Here is a 23,728-nt window from a genome sequence, read left to right on the forward strand (position 1 = left end):
TGCTGTCGCTCCAGGACTGACGTCAGGTCGTCAGTGGTATGAAAACAGACAGCCGACGCCATTACATCAGGTTTTTTTTGCTGAGGAGCCTGAAGCAGAAGCAGTTCGCACGAGTGCCAGTTGGCTGCTACTTGAGTTTTCATTTCTGAAATTGAAGTTGAAGTCTTCTAAAGCTAAGGACCTCATTGGGGATCCTTTTTTCTTGCTCTAACCAATGTCAGAAAAGTTAACAATTGTCTCGTCTGTGGGAAGCAAATATCACACCGAGATTTCCATTCTTACTGCGTCACCTGTTTATGCCCAGACCATGACGTCCGTCCCTATCGGTTTTGTGCTTTGTTCAATGCCAGAACTATATGTTGTCAGGCACTTATCATAGCTAAATACTTTCGCTCTGGATCTCCGTATTCTGAAATGGCTTTGGTAAGCCATCCGACTACCGATCGAAAAAACGTAAGGATAAAGACCAAGACAGACCGCACAGGTCCAAAACTGCCGACGATGCTTCCGTTAAGCTAGTCGCCAGTTCGCTGGTACTGAGTGAGGCACTTTTGCAGCCCCTGATGCCCACTTCTGTGGATTCGCAGGCCGCTACTGAGACCCGTTCAGAGTCCAGTGTGCTGCAATACTCTTCTTTGACTATGGAACCTGCGGCTATCTCTTCATTGAATGGGTCTAGAAAGTTCTTTGCACAACCGATATTTGACACAAACCGACGACTTATTTCACGTCTTCAGTTCTTTCTAAAACTACCAAGTTTCTAAGGCCTAGGGTACGAACTACGCCTAAAAAACTGACGACCCTAGCTCAAGTCCCTGCTTTCATGCCTCAGTCTCAAATGCTTAAAATGGCAGAAGACCTTATCGTGCTGATTAAGGGAAGCCAGCCTACACCTTCTAAAAGAAAAAGAGATTTGTCCCCAGCAGCTTTATCTGACCAAGAGTCCGACGACTCTGAGGTTTCTGATTATGAAGACATGCCCTTATCTGCTTATGAGGATTCAGATGCAGAGGAATCCATTCCTTTTGCCTCTTCTCCAGAGGATTTTTTCTTTTGGTGAAACCCTTCATACCTTGAGAGAGCATTTCCATTGGGAATGCCAGGATTATCCTCAGTCCAAAAAGAGACTCAGGGAATTTTTAGACTTACCACAGCACAGACCCGTAGGTATTCCTTCAGTTCTGGATGTTGTGGATGATGTTTTCATGGAATCCAGTTTAACTCCTAATACAATACCTCCTGCTCCCAGGAAACCTGACAGGTATTAGAGAGTCCCTGACTCACACAAATTTATTTTCAAAAATCCTACTGCTGACCCAGAGGTCATCTCCCAAGGACCTAAAGGAATAAAAGCAACCACAGCCAAGAATCTCACCCCTTCGGACAGGGATTCCCAAGCTTTAGACAGATGGGGTAAAAAAGTATACACCTCTGCAACACTTGCCATTAGAGCATTAAATTGTCACTTCCACATGCTGAAATACTAGCAGCATACTATGCAACTTATTAAACAAAAATTATCTACCTTTCCTGTGACTGTGCAGAAAATAAAGAATTACAGTAGCTTATGCATTCTTCAAGCCAAGGTACTAAGCATATCTTGCAGTGTGGGTTTGACACCCTGGAAGCATCCTGCAGGGCAGCAGTCACAGGTTCTGTACTTAGAAGGCATGCTTGGCTTAAGAAACAGACCTTGCCAGACCATGTCAAATCAAAATTATTGGATGCACCACTGAACAAAGGCAATCTGTTTGGCACCAAGGCAGAAGAGGTTTTAAAAAGCAATGGAAGAAAAAGCTAAATCTATGCAGACAGTTAAATACTTTTTGCAAGTCCAGCCTCCGAGATTCAGTAGGCATTGTCCTTCAAAACACTGGTCCTTTCCAGCCCCCTCAAGGCCGGCTCAGACTAGACCTAGTGGAAGCAGACCCTCCAGAAAGCAGTCCCAGGGAATGCAGAGATCTAAGCAGTGGAGTACCTCCAATTCTAAAACAGGGAGTGCTAAGCCACCCCCTTATGGAAAGAATTCACAATGACTTTTCAACTCCACTTCTTACCTCTGCCCATCTGCTTGTGCCCCTAGGAGGAAAACTTGCTTCCCATGCAAAAAACTGGGTCTCCATCACCAACGATCGATGAGTCCTCAACATAGTGTCACAGGGGTACAAATTTTATTTTCACACTCTGCCAACCCCAAAAGGGTTCCCAGACCTTCCTCCAAACCAATGGGGAGAGGGACAAAACTAGGTTAATTCCCTGTTCTCCATGAGGGCAATTCAGCCTGTTCCTGCAGACCAGATAGGCCAAGGTTTCTATTCCAGACATTTCCTGGTACCCAGAAAAGAGGGCACCTGGTGCCCAATCCTAGATCTATCCATCTATCCATTCTAAACACTTTCTTGGTGGTACCAAAATTCAAAATGCTCACCCTCCAGCAGCTTCTTCCGATGCTATCCAAAGATGCCTCTGCCATCTCTGCTCATTACAGCACAGAGCCACCTGTCTTTTCACACTCTCTTATCAAGCAGTTCCTTAGAGGGGCTAACAACTTAAGGCCAGCCAGAAGAGCCTCTACCCCTGCCTGGGACCTTAACTTTGTGTTGGGAAAGCTCACGCAACCCCCCCCCCCCTTGAGCCTGTAGCTTCAGCAGAATTAAAATTCCTCTCTTGGAAAACAGCCTTGCTTCTGGCCATCACTTCAGCTAGAAGAGTGTCTGAGCTACAAGCACTCATGGCTGTGGAACCCTTCATCATTTTCATGCTGACAGGGTCTCCCCAGGACTAACCCAACTTTCATGCCTAAAGTGGTGGCCATTGTGGCTCTCAACCAATCTATTAATTTGCCCACCTTTTTCCCTTAACCTCAAAATAAGGGAGAAAGGATTCTGCACTCCTTAGATGTGCACAGACAGCTCAGATCCTACCTGGCTAGGACTAAGCCCTTTAGGAAAACTGACCAGTTACTAGTCAGCTTTGCAGCAGGGGCAGAGGGCAAAGCCATATCAAAACAAACCATTTTCAAATAACACAATGTATCCATTTCACCATAAATGTAGATGTTGGAGTGTTGCACTGTTGCCCCTCCCTCCATCTCTGTGTCTCCATGTGTGTCTCACAGTCTTCCTCCTCCTTCTCCAGTGCTATTGTTTACAGTGCTATTACTGGTGGTGTTATTATGGTGTTATTCCACTCCCTATTTGGCTCCTCCTGAGTAGCTCCTGATATTTGGGAAAAGAAAACTGATGTAATGCCTGTTTCTGCCTGGCTCATACCACTGATGACCCGTCTGGAGTGACAGACAACAGCAACCGAATGCTAAGCCTCTGCCTCTGTATATTCAGGCGACTGAGGGCTACCCCCTGGCAGACCCAAGTGGTGTGATGACTGCAACAGTGAATACACTTGAGCATCTACATTTATGGTAAGTGTACACAACTGTACTTTCCACTAGGTCTTGTTTTAGATTGTTTAGTAAGCAGCCTGGAATGTAATCTGGTCCCACAGAGGCAGTGTTTTTGGCCTTGGAGAGTGCTTGTAAGACCTGATCTGAAGTAGGAGATTCATTTGTCTGCAACCTGTGGGTTATGGATCCTAACCGGATCCGACGATATTATTATTATCAGCTATGGATCCAGGCTTAGCTCCCTCCTCCCTCATAATGCCCCCTGCTCCCCCTACACCCTCCATGACTCTAGTTTGCTTGGCTCACAGTCCAGGTCTTGGATCTCTTTCTCTTCAGCTAAGTGATATTAAAACCTAAAAAAAGCTTTTGTATTTATTTTTGTTGTGAGTTTTTTGTGATTGTGTTAGTTTCCCTTTATCTTTTGATAATTTTTAATTTTAAAACTTTAAGTTTATACCCTCCCCTCGCTGGTTGGAGTTTCTGTTTGAGTGTATTGTTTGGGGCCTTGTGTGTGTGCTAGTTTAGTACTAGTTCTCTGTCAAGACTTTATTATGTCAGAAGCCCCTAAGGCAATATTTTCCAAGTGCTCCGAGTGTGGCCATAAGCTTTCCCCTGCTGATGGCCACACTCGATGCGTTCGATGCCTTGGGGTTGAACACCTCACCTCTGGATGTTCTATTTGTGCAGGGTTCAACCCCAGGGCATTGAAGGAGCGGAGGTCGAAGCTGGCCCTGGCGGGACTTCTACCCCCGGACTTGGCTTCGGCTCCCGCTCCTGTGGTGGGTAACGTGGCCTCGTTCCCTCCTCGCCTGCTCCCCCTCCTCCACCTGGGACTCAACCTCCCGCTGTTGGTTTGGAGGAGAGAGAGGCAAGAAAAAAAGGATCGGAGAGAGAAGCACCACAAGCGGCGGGCCGAGACCTCCGTTTCGGCCCTGCCAGCTAAGCGGGCTTCTCCTCCGGCCTCCTTGGCTGCTGGCTCTCCCCCCCTCTTGGCTCCAGTCTCCGGTCTGCTTTTCACTGGGGCCTGAGGAGGAGGAGACCCGATCTCCGTCGAGGCTATTGAGGAGGCATTCAAGGCCTACCTCGGTAGCCTCTTCGAGATCCACGTATAGCCTTTCCGACGCCGATCTGGACCGGATGACGAGAAGGTTCATCCAGGCCCAGATGCAGTTGGGAGTGCTCCTGCCTCCCCCCCCCCCTCTGGGGGGGGAGCTCGAACCCATTTTTCAAGCCTATAGCTCCTTCTCCAACCCGCTACCCAGGTTCAGAGCGTTCGGGCAGCCGGGGTGGGTCGGGCGCCCGATAGTACTAGGTGCCGGATCCGACCCTGCCCTCGGTGTTCGGATCCGACCTCCGAGCTCGGATCCGGGGACTCAGTGTGCCTTGGCGCCGTCTGTGTCGGAGCGCACTGGTCCCTCGGATCCAGTGTCTCGGGCGGCTCCGATCCACTATCGGATCGAGGGGAGCCGACTTCGGATCCTTTGGTCGAGGCTGGCTCCCCTCGGTTTTTGATGTAGTGGAGAGGGCTCTGTTGAGGGCTTCGGACCCCGGCACTTGCTTCGGCTCCATCCCGCGCTCCATCTGCACTGGGTCAGGCTTCCACCATCCGGCCACTGGGACAGCCCGCTTCAGTGCCCCAAGCTGTTCCTTTGGAATAAGACACTGCTTGCGAGGGCTCCTCGGACAGCCCCCCCGAGGAAGCCCCTCGCAAGCATACGTGTAAAAGGAGGCACATAGACTCCCGAGTCTTTAACTGAAGACACGGATTTGGAGGAAGGGGAAGGCTCCCCAAGATCACCCCCCGAGGATGTCTCCTTTGGAGACATCATGGAAATGCTTCGCTTAAGGGGGGGGTGGTCTGCCCCCAAGTCTTCCTCGGACGAGTCCGTGTTCTTGGAGGCATTCGAAGCGGGCCCATCTACCTCTTGGGTGTCCCCTCCTGCTGACCCCCTGTTGGACCTTATTACCACCAGGGCGTGGAAGGAACCGGACACCGTGGAGCCAATCCCCAAAAGGCCAGACCGAATCCTTAGCCCCCCTGCAGACCGTGCCCACTGGAGTAAGGGGCCCCCTGTAGATGCCATGTTGACGGCAGCAGCCACCAAGAGGGAGCTCGCCCAGGAGAGTCCCTCAGTCCACCCTCCGAGCAAGGAGTCTCGGATGATGGACCGCTTGGGGAAGCGAATGTTTAGTTCAGCGACCTTCTCAGTGAGGGCGCTCAACTACCTGGCACATGTTATCAGGATGCAGCGCGATCTTATTAAAGAATATGCTGCATCCCCCCCTGAGTCCATGTCGGAGGAGGACAAACTTTTGCACTCCACCCGTATGGCCACTCTTCGATCCGTGACGAATACCTCTATGCGGTTGCTGTCCCATGCTACTGAGGGAGCCGCTAGAGCTGCAGGAGTAGGCCTAGTCACGAGACGCCAGGCCTGGCTCTGCCATTGTGATTTCACTGAGCCCTTCAAGGCGTCCTTCGCGAATGCCTCCTTCGATGGTTCTGCCCTTTTTGGCAAGACGGTTCGCGACACCTTGACCCAGAGCGAAAAGGACGGGAAGACGCTGTCTGCCGTCGGAATCTGCTTCTCTGTGCCCCAGAGGTCCTACTCTAGGAACCAAAGGGCCAGAAGAAGATGTTCCGGAAGTCACAGCAATCCCAACCCGCTCCGGACAACCAGTCCTTCCGTGGCAGAGGAGGACAGGGAGGACGCCACCCCAGGGGCAGAGGGGCTCCCAGGAACTTCGGGTCCAGAGAACCTTTCTCTGAACGGCCCGCGCAGCAGCCCTGAAGGGTTGCCCGACTGCTCCACTCTGGAGGCAGTCGGGGGACGTTTTTCGGAGCCCCTAGCGGCATGGGAGTCCATAGCATCAGACCGCTGGGTCCTCCACATTATATCCAGAGGATACAAGATCCCCTTTCATCACATCCCAAAATTTAAATCCCTCCCGGACGTTCCACCCGGTCAGTGGGAGGCCACTTCGGCAGAAATTGGTCATCTGCTGGGGAAAAGAGCCATCCAGCCCGTCCCCCCAGACCAGATCAGATCAGGGTTCTACTCTAGGTTCTTTTTAGTGCCAAAGAAGACGGGGGACCCAAGACCAATTTTAGACCTGTCCCTGTTAAACCTGGCAGTTTCCAAGGAGAAGTTCCGGATGGTCACCTTGCAATCCATCCTCCCCCTTCTGGGAGTGAATCACTGGATGTGCTCTATAGACCTCAAGGATGCGTACTACCACATACTAATGGACAGGCGTTCCAGGAGGTTTCTTCGCTTCCGGCTGGGAGCCAGTCACTACCAGTTCAGGGTCCTTCCCTTTGGTCTCACCACAGCCCCCAGGGTGTTCACCAAAGTATTAGCAGTGGTTGCGGCCCACCTGAGGCTTCAGGGGGTGCAGGTCTTCCCCTACCTGGACGACTGGCTCCTTACCGCCCCAACAAGGCATCTACTATCATTGGCGCGAGACTCTTTTCTTCATCTAGCTCCCTGCCTGGGCATCACGATAAATGTAGCAAAATCCAACCTGGCCCCTACTCAGTTGATAGATTTTATAGGTGCCAGGTTAGACACGAGGGAGTTAAGAGCCTTCCTCACTGTCGACAGAGTTCAGAATTTGCGACTCCAGGTGCGGGCCATCCTCCACTCCAGCTCTGTTCCGGCGGAATTGGTCCTGAGGTCTCTAGGGTCCATGGTGGCAGCGATATCTCTTCTTCCTCTCGCCAGGTTCAACATGCGGGTCCTTCAGTGGACACTTCAAGTTCAGTGGTCTTACCTTGCTCTACCTCTGCATCATCCCATTGCGATCAGCAAGGCTTGCAAGCGGTCCCTCTTGTGGTGGCTCCACTCACAGGATCTCCACGGAGGCCGCCCCTTTTGTGCTTCTCCCCCTCTCGCCACGGTGACCACGGATGCCTCCCACCTCGGGTGGGGGGGGGGGCATTTTGCAGGCAGGACGGTCCAAGGCACGTGGAACGACTCAGAGACCTCCCTGCATATCAATGTTCTAGAGATGAGAGCAGTGCTTTTGGCGTTGCGAGCACTTCAGGCCTTTCTTCCCCTGGGAACAATTGCGATTCAGTCAGACAATATGTTGGTGGTCTGGTACATCAACAAACAGGGGGGAACCAGGTCTTATCCCTTATGTCGAGAAACCATGAGAGTGTGGGAATGGGCAATCTCCACCAACCGCTTTCTCATCGCAACGCATATTCCGGGTCGGTCTAACATCCTTGCGCACAAGCTCAGTCTTACCATTCTCTCCCCGTACGAGTGGTCTTTCAATGCTCAAGTAGCGAAACGTATCTTCGCATGGTGGGGAACTCCTTGTTGCGATCTTTTTGCATCTCCCTTAAACACCAAGTGCGACAGTTTTTTTCGCTCTAATCCCTCCACCAGGGGATTCCCCGAGAGATGCTCTGGTGCATGCTTGGCCTCCCGGTCTTCTTTACGCTTACCCCCCTCTGCCTCTGATGCTCCAAGTTCTTCAGAAAGCCTCTCGGTTGGGGTGCAGAATGATCCTCATTGCCCCATTCTGGCCTCGACAGATCTGGTTCCCTTACCTAAGGTCTCACTCGGTGAATCCACCTTGGATTCTAGATCCCATTCTGGATCTGATATCGCACCCATCGAACCTACCAACTCCGAATCTGGACAACCTGAAGCTGACTGCTTGGCTGCTCCAGTTCCACTCCTAATTAGGACTCCCGGTATCTCGTCCCCCGTTAAGGCCATCCTGTTAGCGGCTCATAAACCATCTACCAGGAAAGTTTACCGCAGTAAATGGAAACGATTCTCCATTTGGGCGGAGCGGCAAGGTCTAGATCCCTTCACCGTTCCCCTTCCTATGGTGCTAGACTTCCTAACCACTCTTTTTAATGATGGTGCCAGTAGTTCCACGGTCAAAGTGCAGCTCGCGGCCATTTCTCATTATCATGTTGGTCATGACTCTGGACCACTTATGTCTGCCAAATTGTGTAAGATCTTCCTAAAAGGCACCTTTCTCCTTAGACCCCCTATCAAACAAGCGGTCCCTCCTTGGGATTTTTCTTTGGTTCTTCAGGCCTTGACCGCTCCCCCCTTCGAATCTGCGGCCACAGTAGATCTAAAATTCTTGTCCCTCAAGACTGCTTTTTTAGTAGCCATTACTTCGGCCAAAAGAGTTTCGGAGCTTCAAGCCTTATCCATAAAGCCTCCTTACTTGATCTTCCATCCGGACCGCGTATACCTCAGGACCAATCCCTCCTTTCTTCCTAAGGTAGCTTCAGAAGCAAACATTAATCAGTCCATTAACCTCCCTGTTTTCTTTCCTAAATATCAAAACAAGGGTGAATACAAGCTGCATTCCTTGGATGTTCACAGGCAGCTTCATTTTTATCTTAACAGGACGGCTGGTCATAGGCAATCCGACCAGTTGTCCATTTCCTTTGCCATATTCAATCTGGGTAAGCCAATTTCCAAAGTCTCCTTGTTACGCTGGATTTCGCAATGTATTCTTTTAGCTTATCAAGCTTCTGGGAGGCCCGCACCGGAGGGAGTCCATGCCCATTCGACCCGGTCAGTTTCTACCTCAGCGGCCTTTAAGGCTAGGATTCCTCTGGATGACATTTGTTCAGCAGCCACTTGGGCTTCATCTCATACCTTTATTTCTCATTACAAGCTGGATATCACATCTAGAGGTAGAGCATCCTTTGGCTCCGCGGTGCTCGGAATATCCTTCCATGACGGCCGCCCAAGATTCAGGTAGCTGGGGACTCTGTCCCACAGGTTGCAGACAAATGAATCTCCTACTTCAGATTTAGAAGTTATGTACTTACCATAACGTTCCATCTGAGTAGGTGGATTCATTTGTCTGCAACCATCCCGCCCTCCTATCCCCCTGGCCTTGTCAGTTTCCTGCATATTACGTGTTACCCTTCCGGGGTATTTTGATTCAGGGCAAACTCGATCTGAGGTCATGTAGGGAGAGCAGGGCATTATGGGTGAGGGGAGGAGCTAAGAGCTCGGATCCATAGCTGGATAATCATGCCGGTTCGGATCCGATATCAGATCCATAACCCACAGGTTGCAGACAAATGAATCCACCTACTCAGATGGAACGTTATGGTAAGTACATAACTTCTAATTCTTTGCAGATACTCAGTAGAGGACTGGTGTCAGGAATGCTTTGGTGTATGTGTGGTGGGGTCCGGGGGTAGATATTATTGCAAAATCTGTCAGCTAGCAGGTTGGCAATTTCCTCAGGTTCAGGGTGAGTGGTACTGTCCATTATAAGTTCAGCACAAGCTGGGCATTCCCTTTTAGGTTTTGGACATAGCTAAAGAATGCCTTATAATACCTGCAAGAAGATTATCTAAGTTGTAAGCTCTTATGGTGGGTGAGTCCTAGCTCATATTTCTTAAGGATAGGGTCTCATTAAAACCCCTCTTTTATGCCCAAAGTGGTTTCAAAGATTACATTGATTCAAGCCATCTGTTACCCAGTTTTCTATCCAGATCCTAAAAGCTAGGGAGTATGTATTCTACATATTCTGGACATACATGGGCAGCTTAAGTACTGTTTTAACAGAACTAAGTACTTTAGAAAAGCTGATCTGTTTTGTTTCTTATCATGGGACAAAGTCATGGGACAAAGAAGGGGCATCCTGTGTCTGAACAGGCAATTTCCAGTTGGTTGTCCTGTGCCATCTCCTTTTGCCATACCCAACATGGTAAATTCATTCCAAGCAGTATCAAGGCACATTCTGCTAGAGACTTGTCTTCTTCAGTTACATATTGGAAAGGGGTGCACACCAGATGCATTCTTGAGGCAGGTGCTTGGTCCTCTGTGCATAGTTTTGCAAAGCATTACAAACTGGATTCTTCTTCCTGCTCGAAGCAGACTTTGCTGGGACCATTCTTCATGGGCTTCTGGATCCATATCCTTCCTCCTTCCAGTTTGTATAGGCTTTGGTAATCTACCTTGGTAGTCTAAAGGCTACTGAGCAATGGGATGATGAACGTAGTACACCTGCTTAAGTTGTAATTAATAACAGTACATGTTCGAATTCCTCACTGTTGCAGTACCTGCACCAATCCTTCATTCCCTTCCCTTACCATTGTACATAGTTGTAGTTGGAATATAAAGTGTAGTTTTGTTTATACTTGTACACATGCATATGTGTGTGTGTGTGTGTGTGTGTGTGTGTGTGTGTGTGTGTGTGTATATATATATATTTCAAATCTAGGTGCTTAGGATTTCCCTCTCTCTTCCCTCCTTGGCTGACCTGGTGTGACTTAGTTTGAAATCTACAGTTCCCTACAAAACGGTGTCTACAGGACTGCAATCAGTTTCTTTCAACATTTAAACAGATTGAACTCTACATTTCCCTACAAAACAGTGTCTACAGGACTGCAATCAGTTTCTCTCAACATTTAAACAGATTGAACTCTACAGTTCCCTACAAAACAGTGTCTACAGGACTGCAATCAGTTTCTCTCAACATTTAAACAGATTGAACTCTACAGTTCCCTACAAAACTGTGTCTACAGGACTGCAATCAGTTTCTCTCAACATTTAAACAGATTGAACTCTACAGTTCCCTACAAAACTGTGTCTACAGGACTGCAATCAGTTTCTCTCAACATTTAAACAGATTGAACTGTACAGTTCCCTACAAAACGGTGTCTACAGGATTGCAGTCAGTTTCTCTCAACATTTAAACAGAGTAGGTTACACACAAAAAGCATTTGTTAAGCTTTCACTTACAGTGCTTTGTAATTAAGCAGGTCACCATATTGGTCAGCCATAGGGCCCTTTGTTTCTACTTGAGTGGTTGCCTCCTTTCCCTGTAACTGAAGTAAATTGACTCTTACATTAAGAGCTGTAATACTTATCTTATAGCTTTAGGACACCTTAGGAAACCTTGTAAACTGCAATAGCCCCGCTACGTTCGCCCTCGCTATGCTCGGGCTCTCTTCGCTCCCCTCCCGCCCCCAGTACCTCTAAATTTATAGTACTATAGCCACTCCCCCACTTTCTAGATTCTATCTGCTTTCATCTGGGATAATTCCACCCACCTCCATTCTACTACCTACATTTTAATAGCACCTATTAGCTTTCATCTGGCATTCTCCCATCCCCCTTCCAGTACCTTTACCTCACCACTCAATCTTCTGGTGTTGCATCACCAGGTAAAACAGTTCCTTAACTCACTAGCTGAATCACATATAATGATATACTCCTCTTTACTACCCCTCTTGTTCACACCATACCTCCTTACCTTGTATGAAAACCAGTTTCTCACAGGATTTCAGGTCCCAAAAGGCCATACTATCACCCCAGCTGTAAATTTCCACCTTCAACCATACTTACAGTACCAGATCCTATCCAACATCTTGTTCAGTCTATCAACATCTCAACCCCAGGCACATTAGCTCTAGATCCAAACACTACCACAAACTAATAAACACATTCCTGAAGTTCATCACCAAGCATAGACTCAACCTAATACTTGGTGGTGATATTCACCCCAACCCTGGCCCACTCACTTCAGATACACATACCCCCTTTACTTGTAATCTAAGCTACAAACCTACAATTAATAGGCCAACTAACTCTCTCCTAGTCTGTCATCTCAATATTAGAAGCTTTAATAACAAGGTACATGAATTGCATGCACTTCTGGATGTCCACTCCCCTGAGATTCTCTGTTTATCTGAAACCTGGTTAAAACCTAACACTAAAGACAATGAAGTGTTACCACCTGGGTACAACATACACAGGCTGGATTGTGCTTTGAGGAAGGGGGGTGGGGTAGCTGTACTCTATAAATCTGAGTTTAATGTCACCATAGATGTAATACAACCTCCTCAGATTAATAACTCAGAGATTCTTGCCACCAAATTACAACTTAATAAAATAAATGCATTAATATCATCTGTATGTACATTCCCCCAGGTAACAATATATCTACATTTGAAGATATCCTGCACTGGCTATCATGTCACTACCCCCAAGAAACCCTACTACTTGGAGACTTTAACATAGACTGGGGCACCTGTTCCTCAGAATCCCCAACCACCCATATTAACCTGCATGCATTTACACAAATCATATCCACCCCTACCAGGATAGGTAAACCCAACCAAAAAGAAAGTATACTTGAATGGTTACTCATAAACAGTCCCCCCCAACTGTACACCTCTGGTACCCTCCTTAATGGCCTAAGCGATCACCTTCTCACATATGTAATTAAGCACAAAACCATTAATTCCCAACAACCCTTACTCAGAAAGTTAGAAACAATAAAAACTTTGACCCTGCCAAATTCCAACAAGAACTAAACTCATGTAATTGGTCTATTCTAAAACACCTCCCCTTAGAGGAAGCAGTAGCATACTTTAACAACAAATTCCTTGAGATCCTTGATTTGCATGCACCTGTTCGTTCAAAGAGAACCAAGGCAAAAACTGCACCATGGCTAAACTCAAAATTACCCTTAGAAACAAAGCACGGGCTTTATGGCGTTCTTCTAAAGACCCTCAAGATCACATTAAATACAGGCAATCCAGGAACGAAACCAAAAAATAAATTTTACAAGACAAAAAACAATGCTACTGTAATTTACAGACAGTAAATCAAAATAACTCTCAGAAGTTTTGGGCAGGTTTAAATAATCTATTACATCCTGGACAAACTTCAACCCCAATCCCTGCTACTGCTATTGATAAAATCCCTGAAGATGTTTCTGATAGTTTTAACCAATTCTTTACTGAGACAATTCAAGCCCTAGCTAGCCAACTACCTCCTAGCTCCCCTGGTCCTGAAAGTAGCACCCCTAGAAACCTACTTGCGTTCAGCTTCCAACCAGTCGCCACTTCACTTATCCGTACCTTGATCAAAAAATTAAAACCCACTACACTTTCTGCTGATCATCTCCTGCAGTACCTACAAAAATCAGCTGATGCTATTGCTTACCCCGTCTCTATACTAATCAATAGAACCATAGTAGAAGCTAAAATTCCCACCATCTGGAAAATATCCTATGTAATCCCACTTCACAAAGGAGGCAGCTCTACTGAATTCTCCAATTATAGGCCAATAGCTATACTCTCTCCACTTGCAAAGATTATGGAAAAATGTATTCATAGACAACTCATGCACCACCTAATCCAAAATCGCCTTATGGCAGACACTTAGCATGGCTTCCGTCCTCATCACAGCACTACTTCAGCCCTCCTAGCCTTTACTAACACCATAAACCATAATCGCAACAATAATTATATATCCTCAGCCCTCTTTTTGGATCTTTCCAAGGCATTCAATATGGTTGATCACCAACTTTTAATCCACACCCTGCAAACATTCTGTCTAGATACTGGAGCCCTCCAATGGTTTCAATCCTACCTGAATGGTCGACAGCAGGCTGTCCTCTGGCAGAACAAACTCTCCAAACTTCTAACCTTGGAGTACCACAAGGCTCTATACTAGGGCCCTTGCTGTTCTCCATCTTCATTAACGACCTTTATACTGTCATCCCAAAAGTCAGCTGTATCCAATATGCTGATGGCTCTACTCTGATTTGCTCAGCCACATCTCCAGTAGAGTTATGGTCAGCTACCCAGACCACATTTAATACAATAGAAAACTGGCTTTCTGAACATCGTCTGATCCTAAATCCCAAAAAAACTAAAATGCTGTTATTTTCACCAATATGTAGGTCTATCGCTTTCACCTTTACCATAAAATCAAATGATGGCACAATAATCTCCCCTGACCCATCTACAAAACTATTAGGTGTCATCATAGACAATAATCTAAAATTTGACCTACATGTTAACCAAACTATCAAAACCATCAATAAAAAACTAGGGTCACTTTACAGAATAAAAGCCTTCCTAACCCCTCCAGCTAAAATTGACATAGCTTGCTGTCACCTTCTTTCAACCCTTCTGTATGCATCCCCTCTACTCTCGAATTTAAACAAGACTGTCCTCAACAAACTCTCAATTTGCTACAACCACATTGCCAGGTTTGCCACTGGGCTGCCTTTTAGGACACATCATTGCATCAATCTAAATCAGCTTGGTTGGCTTGAACTACCCAACCTAATCCAGTATAACCAACTGATTATGGCCTATAAAATCCTCTATAATCCGGACAATACTCCTGCACTTAAAAATATTATCACCCCCTATAACAATCCTAGACCGCTTCGATCCTCTAACAAACTACTAATTCAGACTAGCAAAATTAATAACACAGCCGGTGATTCTCTCTTTGCAAACTCTGTAAGTAGATCCTAGAACTCACTTCCAGCTGATATTACCTTACTTTCCACCTTAGGTCAATTTAAAACTAGACTCAAACAACATTTGTCACTTAACTGGCTATGTCAATGTATCAAGCCTGGCTAACTCTCTCTAGAATGTGTAAAAATATGTTAACCAATTTACTGTGTAATTTAATTTAATCCTGACTTGTGCTCAGGATTAACTGTAACCTGTGGAGCTTGTTTAACTTGCTTACTTATGTAATCTCTGTAAATAGTCTGTTTGTAATATGTAATGCTGGTATTATGTAATGCTGTATCTGCTTACCCTTGGAGCTTTTCTCCCCGGGCCTCCGCTGAAAATGGACATGCATCCAGTCGGACTATCCCGGTCAACAAATGTAAAATATATATATATAAATATATATATATATATATATATATATATATATATATATATGGATCCCTATCACAACACCGACACGCCACAAACCCGACACTCAAAACGACGACACCAAAACACCGACAACTCACAAAACCGAACACCATAACACCGACACCCAAAACACCGACACACAAAACGTAAACTACACATAACACACAACTATACATGCACTAACCCTAACCCTAAGGTCCGACACTACCGCACACTTACCCTACCTGCACCCTAACCCTAACTCACTTAACCCGCCACTAAACCTACATTCCGTCACTATCGCACACTTGCCCTACCCGCACCCTAACCCTAACTCACTTAACCCGCCACTACACCTAAAGTCCGTCACTACCACACACTCACCTTTCCCGAACCCTAACCCTAAATCCCACACTATCTCACACTTACCTGTCCGCTCCCTAATGCTAAATCCCTCACTATCGCACACTTACCTGTCCGCTCCCTAACACTAAATCCCTCACTAGCACACACTTACCTGTCCGCTCCCTAACACTAAATCCCTCACTAGCACACACTTACCTGTCCGCTCCCTAACACTAAATCCCTCACTATTGCACACTTACCGACTCGCACGTTGCCCATGTCGGTGTTTCAGCTGTCGGGATTTCACATTGTCGATCATCTGTCTCGTTGGTCTTCTCGAGTCGGTCTTCTTAGCGTCGGTGTTTTGGCGTGTCGATGAAGTCAAGGAGACCCACATATATATATATATATATATATATATATATATATATATATATATATATATATATATACACACACACATATACATACACATATATGTATATTTATTTATTTATTCTGTTTACATGTTCAGGACTGGTAGGCTCTTCTCTCTTTGTATGGGTGCATAAGTCTTAATAAACAATTGACTGTAGATTTCTTTCTTTGAGTCTGACTAATTGGTAATTAAAGTGAAGGTGTGGGAGGAAGCCAGAAAATTGTGAAGTTGGCTAGTTGTTGTATCCTGGGCAGGATGCAACTCGTATATCCTAAAGGCTTCTGCAGCAGTGAGAAATTCAGACATTTATTGTTATGGGCAAGTTCAACTTACACAAATGTGCTTTCTCTTAGTATTGTCTTTATGCAGCTGTTAATATGAGCATACCGTTGCTTATTCTGTTTTGAAGCAAATAATCTGTCCATCTATGAAATCACATCTTAAACCTAGGCCAAATCAGAAGATTACTGAAGTTTAAATGTGTTTGCTCCCTCCTTTTTCCCCATACTAATTTGGTTATGAGGGCTCTTGCTGGTTGTGAATACACTGCATTGTATTTTGAGTCAAGGGTTTCTCTTTTATTGGGTGCAGTCAGAGTATTTTGGTTTGCAATATATATTATTGGTTTAGTTTGTCAAGATAAAGATGCTGGTTCTTAAGTATATAGCTTGCTTATCATTGACTTTAGTCCTGTTTTTTTGGTGTTGCATTATATAGTTGAATAAAGCTGAATACATGACCCGGCATGCTGGTTGTAGCAGTTCTTTGCTTTTTTGAGATGTTATTTGGTTACAAATGTGGGCACCTTACTTTGAAAGGAAAGGGGAGAGCGTACAATATATTTTTTAATCTGTATAGTAACTGTGCTCTTCTGCTTTTGTTCTGTACTGCTGTTTCAAAGCTTCTTGCCAGGCTCAGGGAGAAATACTGTATGGCAATGAATTATTGAGGTATTCACAATACCTACTTTTACAGTATCTCACTATAGTAAATGAAAACAGATGGTTTATAGACAGTCTCATCATGTATGGTGATAATTTGTTACCATTGTTCTGCTTGGTTCTTTTGCTGACCCTTCTTGTTTTGAAGTGTTTCTTGATTGAGGGCTAAGTATTTGAATAGCTGATTGTTTAATGTTGGGTTCTAGCTGGATGAAAAATGGCTGTCTTATAGGACTCAAGTCTCAGCTTCATGAGGACAACACTTGGCAAGTTTAACTCTTGGTTGTTAAATTCCGTGATCACTATCTCCTGTAGAAGATCACTGTTGGTGCATTTTCTAAATTAACAGTAGCAGTGATCCCTTTGTTTTGAGAAATGTCTACTTTTTTGTGTATGTGTGGTTGTAGAATTGATATATACAAGTTTGGGGTGTAAGGGGGGATTTCCCCCACAGCCGCACTGCAAAAACACTTCTCATTTTATTTGGCAGGTTAAATCCTGACCGGTTTAACTCAGTGAGTTGAGTCCTCATTGATTTAAATGTCAGGGATTCTTATGTGAGGCATAGATTTTTTTGCCTGCATTGTCTGTTTTATGACTGATAAAAATGTGTTTCTGAATTAGTCTTTGAGTGATTATATTACTTACATAATTTTTTTTGAGAAAATTACTTAAATGTTAATGTAGTGCTGTTGTTTATTGACTTAATATCATCTGCGACACTCAGATGCAGTGAGTATTTTTCTTTATATTCTTTCTTTTTTCTTTATTAATGGAGTTCTAATCTTTTTTGAAGCACCCACTTTTTCAGATTGGTTATGGAATTTATCATTTGTCTGTTCTGAAAATGATGCAAACGTGGATTGTAACATATTTAGTGTGTAACTTGGTGTTTTGGCTGATTTAAAAGAACCAACAGGCTGCACAGTTTGTGGCATTACTTTTAGATTTGTGCTCTGCTGCTACCTAACAGTGAAAGTTTTGACCATCACATGTTGTCTCAAAGTCACTTAAAAGGTTTGCTGTTAAAATACATCTCTGTGATCTCAGGAATTGGAAAAAAAAGTATAGGGTGCTTGAAACCATGAAATTCAAACTGTTCCTCTACAATGGTACACCTGTTATGTTATGTAGTCCTATCTCGCCGTAATTCTTGCTGGATGGGTTCGGAGCCAATATTCAACTCCGACTCGGCCTATACTAAAGCTCGAGAGCTTTTTACTGACTTGAGGCTAGCCCCTATCCCATGGTGCCTCACGACAATTCCCCAGATCTCTGTTGCCGCAAAAGCTTCGAGATTGCATCTTACTGGCTCGTTGGCTAAGTAGAACGATTTTTTACTTATTTAGTCCTTTTCTACCACCTTTTTCTGTCATATATGTATATAATATATATATATATATATATATATATATATATATATATATATATATATATATTAATAGTTTCTTCTGTATTGTGCTTCTGTTTTTTGAAAGTTTTCAACCCCTATTCCCCCCTTAGGACTGTACGGCCTGTTTAAATTAGAGGGCCTTTCCTCCCTGTGTGTGTGTGATTGTTATAAAAAAAAAAAACAAAAAAAAACTTTTTTTCTTCCTTACACCTTTATTTTTTAGTCTTTAACTATCTCTAAAGATAAAGATAAGGATCATAAGAATCATCGCCCTTCGGGCTTCAAAAAATGTGGCAGGTGTGCGCAGAAAATGTCTCTTACAGACAGCCACACCAGTTACGTATATTGTCTGGGCGAAGCCCATTTACAGGAACTTTGCACCTTCTGTCATTCTTTTAGTATAAGAGTGTTAAACGAAAGGAAGAGAAAGCTTATTGCCAGGGGTCTCATGACCATTTCCTTCCAGGAACAGCTGGAACTTGGTCAGGCAGCTCCAAAATCTTCAGAGAGAAAATCATCGACCCCGACTTTGGAGCTGACCAAAAAGTCTGAAGCGTCGGAACCAAGGAGTTCCGGTTCTGAGACTGCTTCATCTTCGGTGCAGTCTATTCCATAGGTTCCGAAACAGTCTTCGGTACCGAAGGTTTTGCATGACATCGAGACTGTATTTCCTATTTTGTCCAGACGATACTCAGATTCTATATATACAGGACCAAAGAATTCAGGAAATCTGATCAACTTTTTGTTTCCTTTTCTGACAAAAGGAAAGGCTTACCTGTTTCAAAAATTACTCTTTCAAAATGGCTTTCGGATTGCATATCCTTTGCCTATCAACAAGCTGGTAGACAATTACCGTTAAAAGCTAAAGGTCACTCTACTAGGGCTGTAGCTACTTCATGCACCTTTAGATCTAGGCTCCCAATTGATACTATTTGTGCAGCAACTACTTGGGCAAGACCACATATGTTTGTCACTCATTACAAATTGGATTTGGCCTCCCAGGACAGGTCATCCTTTGGGGTCCACTGTGCTGAAGTGTCTCTTTGCTTGAGCCACCTGGAATAAAGGTGCTAGGGACACTGTCCCATCCAGCAAGAATTACAGCGAGATAGGACTACATAACATAAAGAAGTTATGTACTTACCATAATGTTCCATGTTTGTAGTCCATCTCGCCTATATTCTTGCGTCCCTCCCTCCAACCCCCTTCCCGTTTCTGGGGGATCTAGTGGACCTTTTTTGGGGGCTGCTTGATTTTCTCTTTATTGTCCACCTGGAATGGATTATGTTTTTAATCCCTTCCTGTATTTTACAAGTTCTTTCTTATTATTATTACCTGATAAGTATTTATTACTTTCTTGTAAACTAGATCTGGGGAATTGCCATGAGGCACCATGGGATAGGGGCTAGCCTCGAGCCAGTAAAAAGCTCTCAAGCTTTAGTATAGGCCGAGTCAGAACCGAATATCGGCTCCGAACCCATCCAGCAAGAATATAGGCGAGATGGACTGCAAACATGGAATGTTATGGTAAGTACATAACTTCTTTTTTTTCTTTCTACCTAGAGCTCTAGAAGTGTGGGGAAGCTTAGAAGCACTTAACAGAGAAAGGAAGAGACAGAAAGAAATAGAGATTGAATATAAAGAAAGTAAGTATATTTCTCATTTAGGAACATATTTGTGTCAGTTTGGCAGATGGCTGAGTTGTACAGTATGTGTATGTCTATTCTCTAACGAATGGTTAATAAAGTGTGTTTTTAAATAATGTCGCACATTTTGTAGTTGAAAATGCTTATATCCTTTCCTGTGTGATTAAATAGATTACTGAAATTGAGCTTTCATTATTGAAAGATACATTTATCAAAAGGACTCTGGCACTGAGAAAAGTGAAGTCCAGGATACACTGTTAGACAGAGAACACTGCTATGATGTTGTCAGTGGTCACTGTATGTAGCACACACAAAATTCTTAAAATGCTGTTTAATTACCATCAGAGGTATTGGGAGTCACTGTCAGAAACAGTTTTGCTGTGGAAACCTCAAAATTGTATTAGCTCAGATCAGAAAGTGAATAATGTATTTTTTTTACCTGAAAAAGTCACCCAATTTACAATTTGTCTGCCTTTTTGTACATGTTCACAGCTTAAAGCCCAGAATTTCATAAAGCACATTTGCTTCCCAAATGGATGCCAGTTTAAAAAAAACACAAAATGTTGAGGATACCTTAAATTGTGCTGAGTTTATTTCCAGTTGTTTCCTTTAAAAGTAAACTATAAACCACATAGTTGCACTGAGTTAATATTCCTGTTCTCTTGTAGCCAGTAGTTTGAAACTTAGTCTGACTTCATCCCAGTTGGGTGTAGTTGTTGAAATACTGTGAACATGGCCGGTTTTACATTTGCATGGATGAAACAAGGATAACTAATGCTTTGATGCCATGAAATGTAGCATGTCATACTTGATTTGCTTAGGGCATTAATGGCACTGTAACTGTTCTTGGTCTTCTACACTTGCTTTCATGGTTTGGGACTTAATACAGGGAGAGCTCAAAGACTATCCGTACATGGTGAAAGATGTCAACCAAGTACACCATGCATCAAAGACAGGCAGCTGCAAAACTTAGTATGTGCTGCTCTGCATCTCCATTGTCATCAGTGGATCTTAACATTGAAGGTAGGGGTGCTATTTAATTTGCCACTTGTCATTTTCTCAACGCACTTTGCTTCTCATTGAGTAATAAGTTGACAAAAGCTTTCTGTGTGAAAACACCACAGATTATCAGTTTGGGTAAAATTTGGTTACTGTCTAGTAAATTACACAGCCTGAATGCTGTCAAAGAAGACATTTAGAGAAAGCAGGAGACAGTCAACCAGAAAAGGAGAAATAAAAACTGTGGCTGTGAATGAAGAACATTGCAACTGTTCAGTAGATAGCAGTTTAAGGTTTAGCTTTAGTACAGGAGATGACTTCCAGTAATTTACAGGACCAAATGCACTCAGACATGTTTAAAATAAGCAAGACACTGGAGGAATATATTAAGTCAAATTACAAAAGGCTAGGAAAAGCTAGAAGAATCTTTAAGGAGCTCTCCAGATGAACTAATAAAACTGTAAAATCAGAAGATGAAAGAAATGTTGATTACATGAGGTTTCTCAAGAAGGGCTTTTTCAAAAGTATTAGAGCTAACAGACAGTGCATGCAGAAAACCTGATATTTTATTATACCAGAGAAATGGGAGGGAATAGACTGCATTTATTTTTATGAAAGAACAGATAAGCAAGTTAGCTGGTGTTCCACAACAGGATTTGTTAATTGAGATTAACCTATGTAAAAAAAAAAGAGATGGCATATCATGTGTACACTTCAAATCTAACCATAAAAAGGCAGCAGAGTCCTGTATTAAAAAAAAAACAGACTTAGTCATGCCAGTAGAAAGAGATGCTTCTGACAAAACTGTGGCAGAAGGGAAAAGTACTAAAACCTGGGATACCAGATGTTTGGGGGAAAAGGAGTGTTCACTGTACACCACCATGCAGCAGAGAACCAAGTCAAGAAGCAGGTATGAGATTCAAGTTGCTATATCCAGCTGTTTTCAGAGTATTTTCCTAGAAGTTCAAAGGGGTTCCTATGACTTCATCGAACTTGTCTATTCACCGACACTCACCTCTTCGACACCAAACCATCGACGTCCATATCATCGACAATTCCGGTAAGCGATCTTCCCCCTCACAGGACCCATGGTAGCGCTTTCAAGGTAAATTATATGGAATCACGTAAAACCTGATCGTTGTAACACAGGAACAAGCGCTACCATGGGTCCTGTGAGGGGGAAGATTGCTTGCCGGAATTGTCGATGATATGGACGTCGATGGTTTGGTGTCGAAGAGGTGAGTGTCGGTGAATAGACAGTTCGATGAAGTCATAGGAACCCGTTCAAAGATAATGTTGGGTGCAGATTAGATTGTTGAAGAAAAAAATAGCCAAAAAAGTGCACCAGCTTGCTAGAAGAGACTGCTTCTCGATCTTCTGATGATAGTAAAGCTCATAGAGATTTTACCAGTGAAATCTTTTCCATTGTTCCAAAGGACTATGTTTGAATTGATAGAAAAAATGCTCAGGAGCTGACTGGAAGAATTAACAGTACTTTGGACTTGAAGCAGAGTCTGGTGTTGAGGGAGACAGATATGATAATGAAGAACAGCAACAATGTTATTGAGTAAATGAGAGGACTGTAAAACATCAAGTCCAATTAGATAAAGTTTAGACATGTGAAACTATCGATCACTGCTGCAGTAACCTTAGCTATACATATGTGTTATACCCGGCAAAGGATAGAACAGCTGTCCCCCTTCCAAAGCTTCAGGGCACATTCCACATACTCAAACCATTAGGCGGCAAAGCTGAGCTGCCTAAAAAGACAGGTTTGAGTGCTAAGCCCTTCAGAGTGTTCCTGCTGCCAAAGGGAGAACTCCGCTGTGGGATTTCAAGGAGTGACTATCTGCTTGTGCTGTTTCTTAGCTGGGCAGAAAATTTCCTTTTGGAAAAAATCTTCCACATTTACAATTTATTGTTTGAATGTACCTTCCTGCTTAGGAAGTTTTTTTTTTTTTTTAAATCTATGAGTCTGTCTTTTAACTGACTGTTAAAATGGGGGAACAGTTCCTGTCAGTTGAAAACCTTTTGTTCTGATGAGAAATTGTGTTTATTTTACTTTTACATTTTGAGGCTGGCAAAGAAGATTGAAATTCTTTTTACTGTATGTTTTTTTTAATGAAAAAATGACTATAAACAACTTTAAAATTTGACAGACTTCTGCTGCTCTTTTCCAGGAAAGGGGCATGATTATGGCTTGATCAAAGATGGTCCTTCTTTTGGCCACTAAAAGAAAAAGCTAAGCAAATGGCCTTTGCCATCACCGCAGACCAGCTGTTTGCTTCAGCTATCTGTGTGCGACTCTGCTGTGACCAAAACTGATTCCTCAGACCACTCCTCTTTTACCCTGGATCCTTCTGGTGTAGCACCTACAGCCAGTATGGACTGGAGGTTAGCCATGTCTTCTGCAACTACTGGGGTCCTCTCAGTGGCAAGGGAGAGCCACTTTTCTCAGTCGTGGAAGAGGGCACAAGGAAGGCTTTCCTGTTGTGTCAGAATATTATGACCATACCTGAGGAAGCTGCTGCTGCCATTAACAACTCTGGCCTCAATTTTCTTGTCAAAAGAAACTGAAAATTACACATGTATTTTCTCCTCAAATTTCTTTAGCCAGGAGTAGTTCACTAGATTTGGCTCAAGGTCTAATTCAGGATATTAATCCTTCTTATAAGGTGTTTTCTGGTAAAAGAAATAGGAATGCCTCTCTTTCTGAAGGGATTCAGGATTCTGGATCTGGACATGAAGATGAAGGAACAGATGCAAGGTTTTCTCCTCAGATTATTGATTCAGATGACTGCACATTATCTGATTCCCTTGTTGGGGTTCTCTTTCTCTGAAACTGTTTACAGAATGTGCTAGTGTTTTCAGTGGGAGGACAGCGATGTTCTCAGCCCCTTAGAAAATACTGTGAGCTG

At 44.0% G+C, this 23,728-nt stretch overlaps 1 protein-coding gene across 3 annotated transcripts in view; it reads left to right on the forward strand.

Moving 5' to 3' along the window:
• The window catches only part of SLC30A9 (solute carrier family 30 member 9), a 1,654,027-nt gene that overhangs the window by 666,310 nt on the left and 963,989 nt on the right, over positions 1-23,728 (forward strand). For all 3 annotated transcript variants that reach the window (XM_044061511.1, XM_044061513.1, XM_044061512.1), the window contains one exon: positions 19,729-19,811. In XM_044061511.1, coding sequence (XP_043917446.1) covers positions 19,729-19,811 — 83 coding nt within the window. The remainder of the gene's footprint in view (positions 1-19,728; positions 19,812-23,728) is intronic.

The sequence above is a fragment of the Protopterus annectens genome, chromosome 2.part0, assembly GCF_019279795.1.
Source record: "Protopterus annectens isolate FY-2018-M chromosome 2.part0, PAN1.0, whole genome shotgun sequence".
NCBI classification, from domain to species: Eukaryota; Metazoa; Chordata; order Ceratodontiformes; family Protopteridae; genus Protopterus; species Protopterus annectens.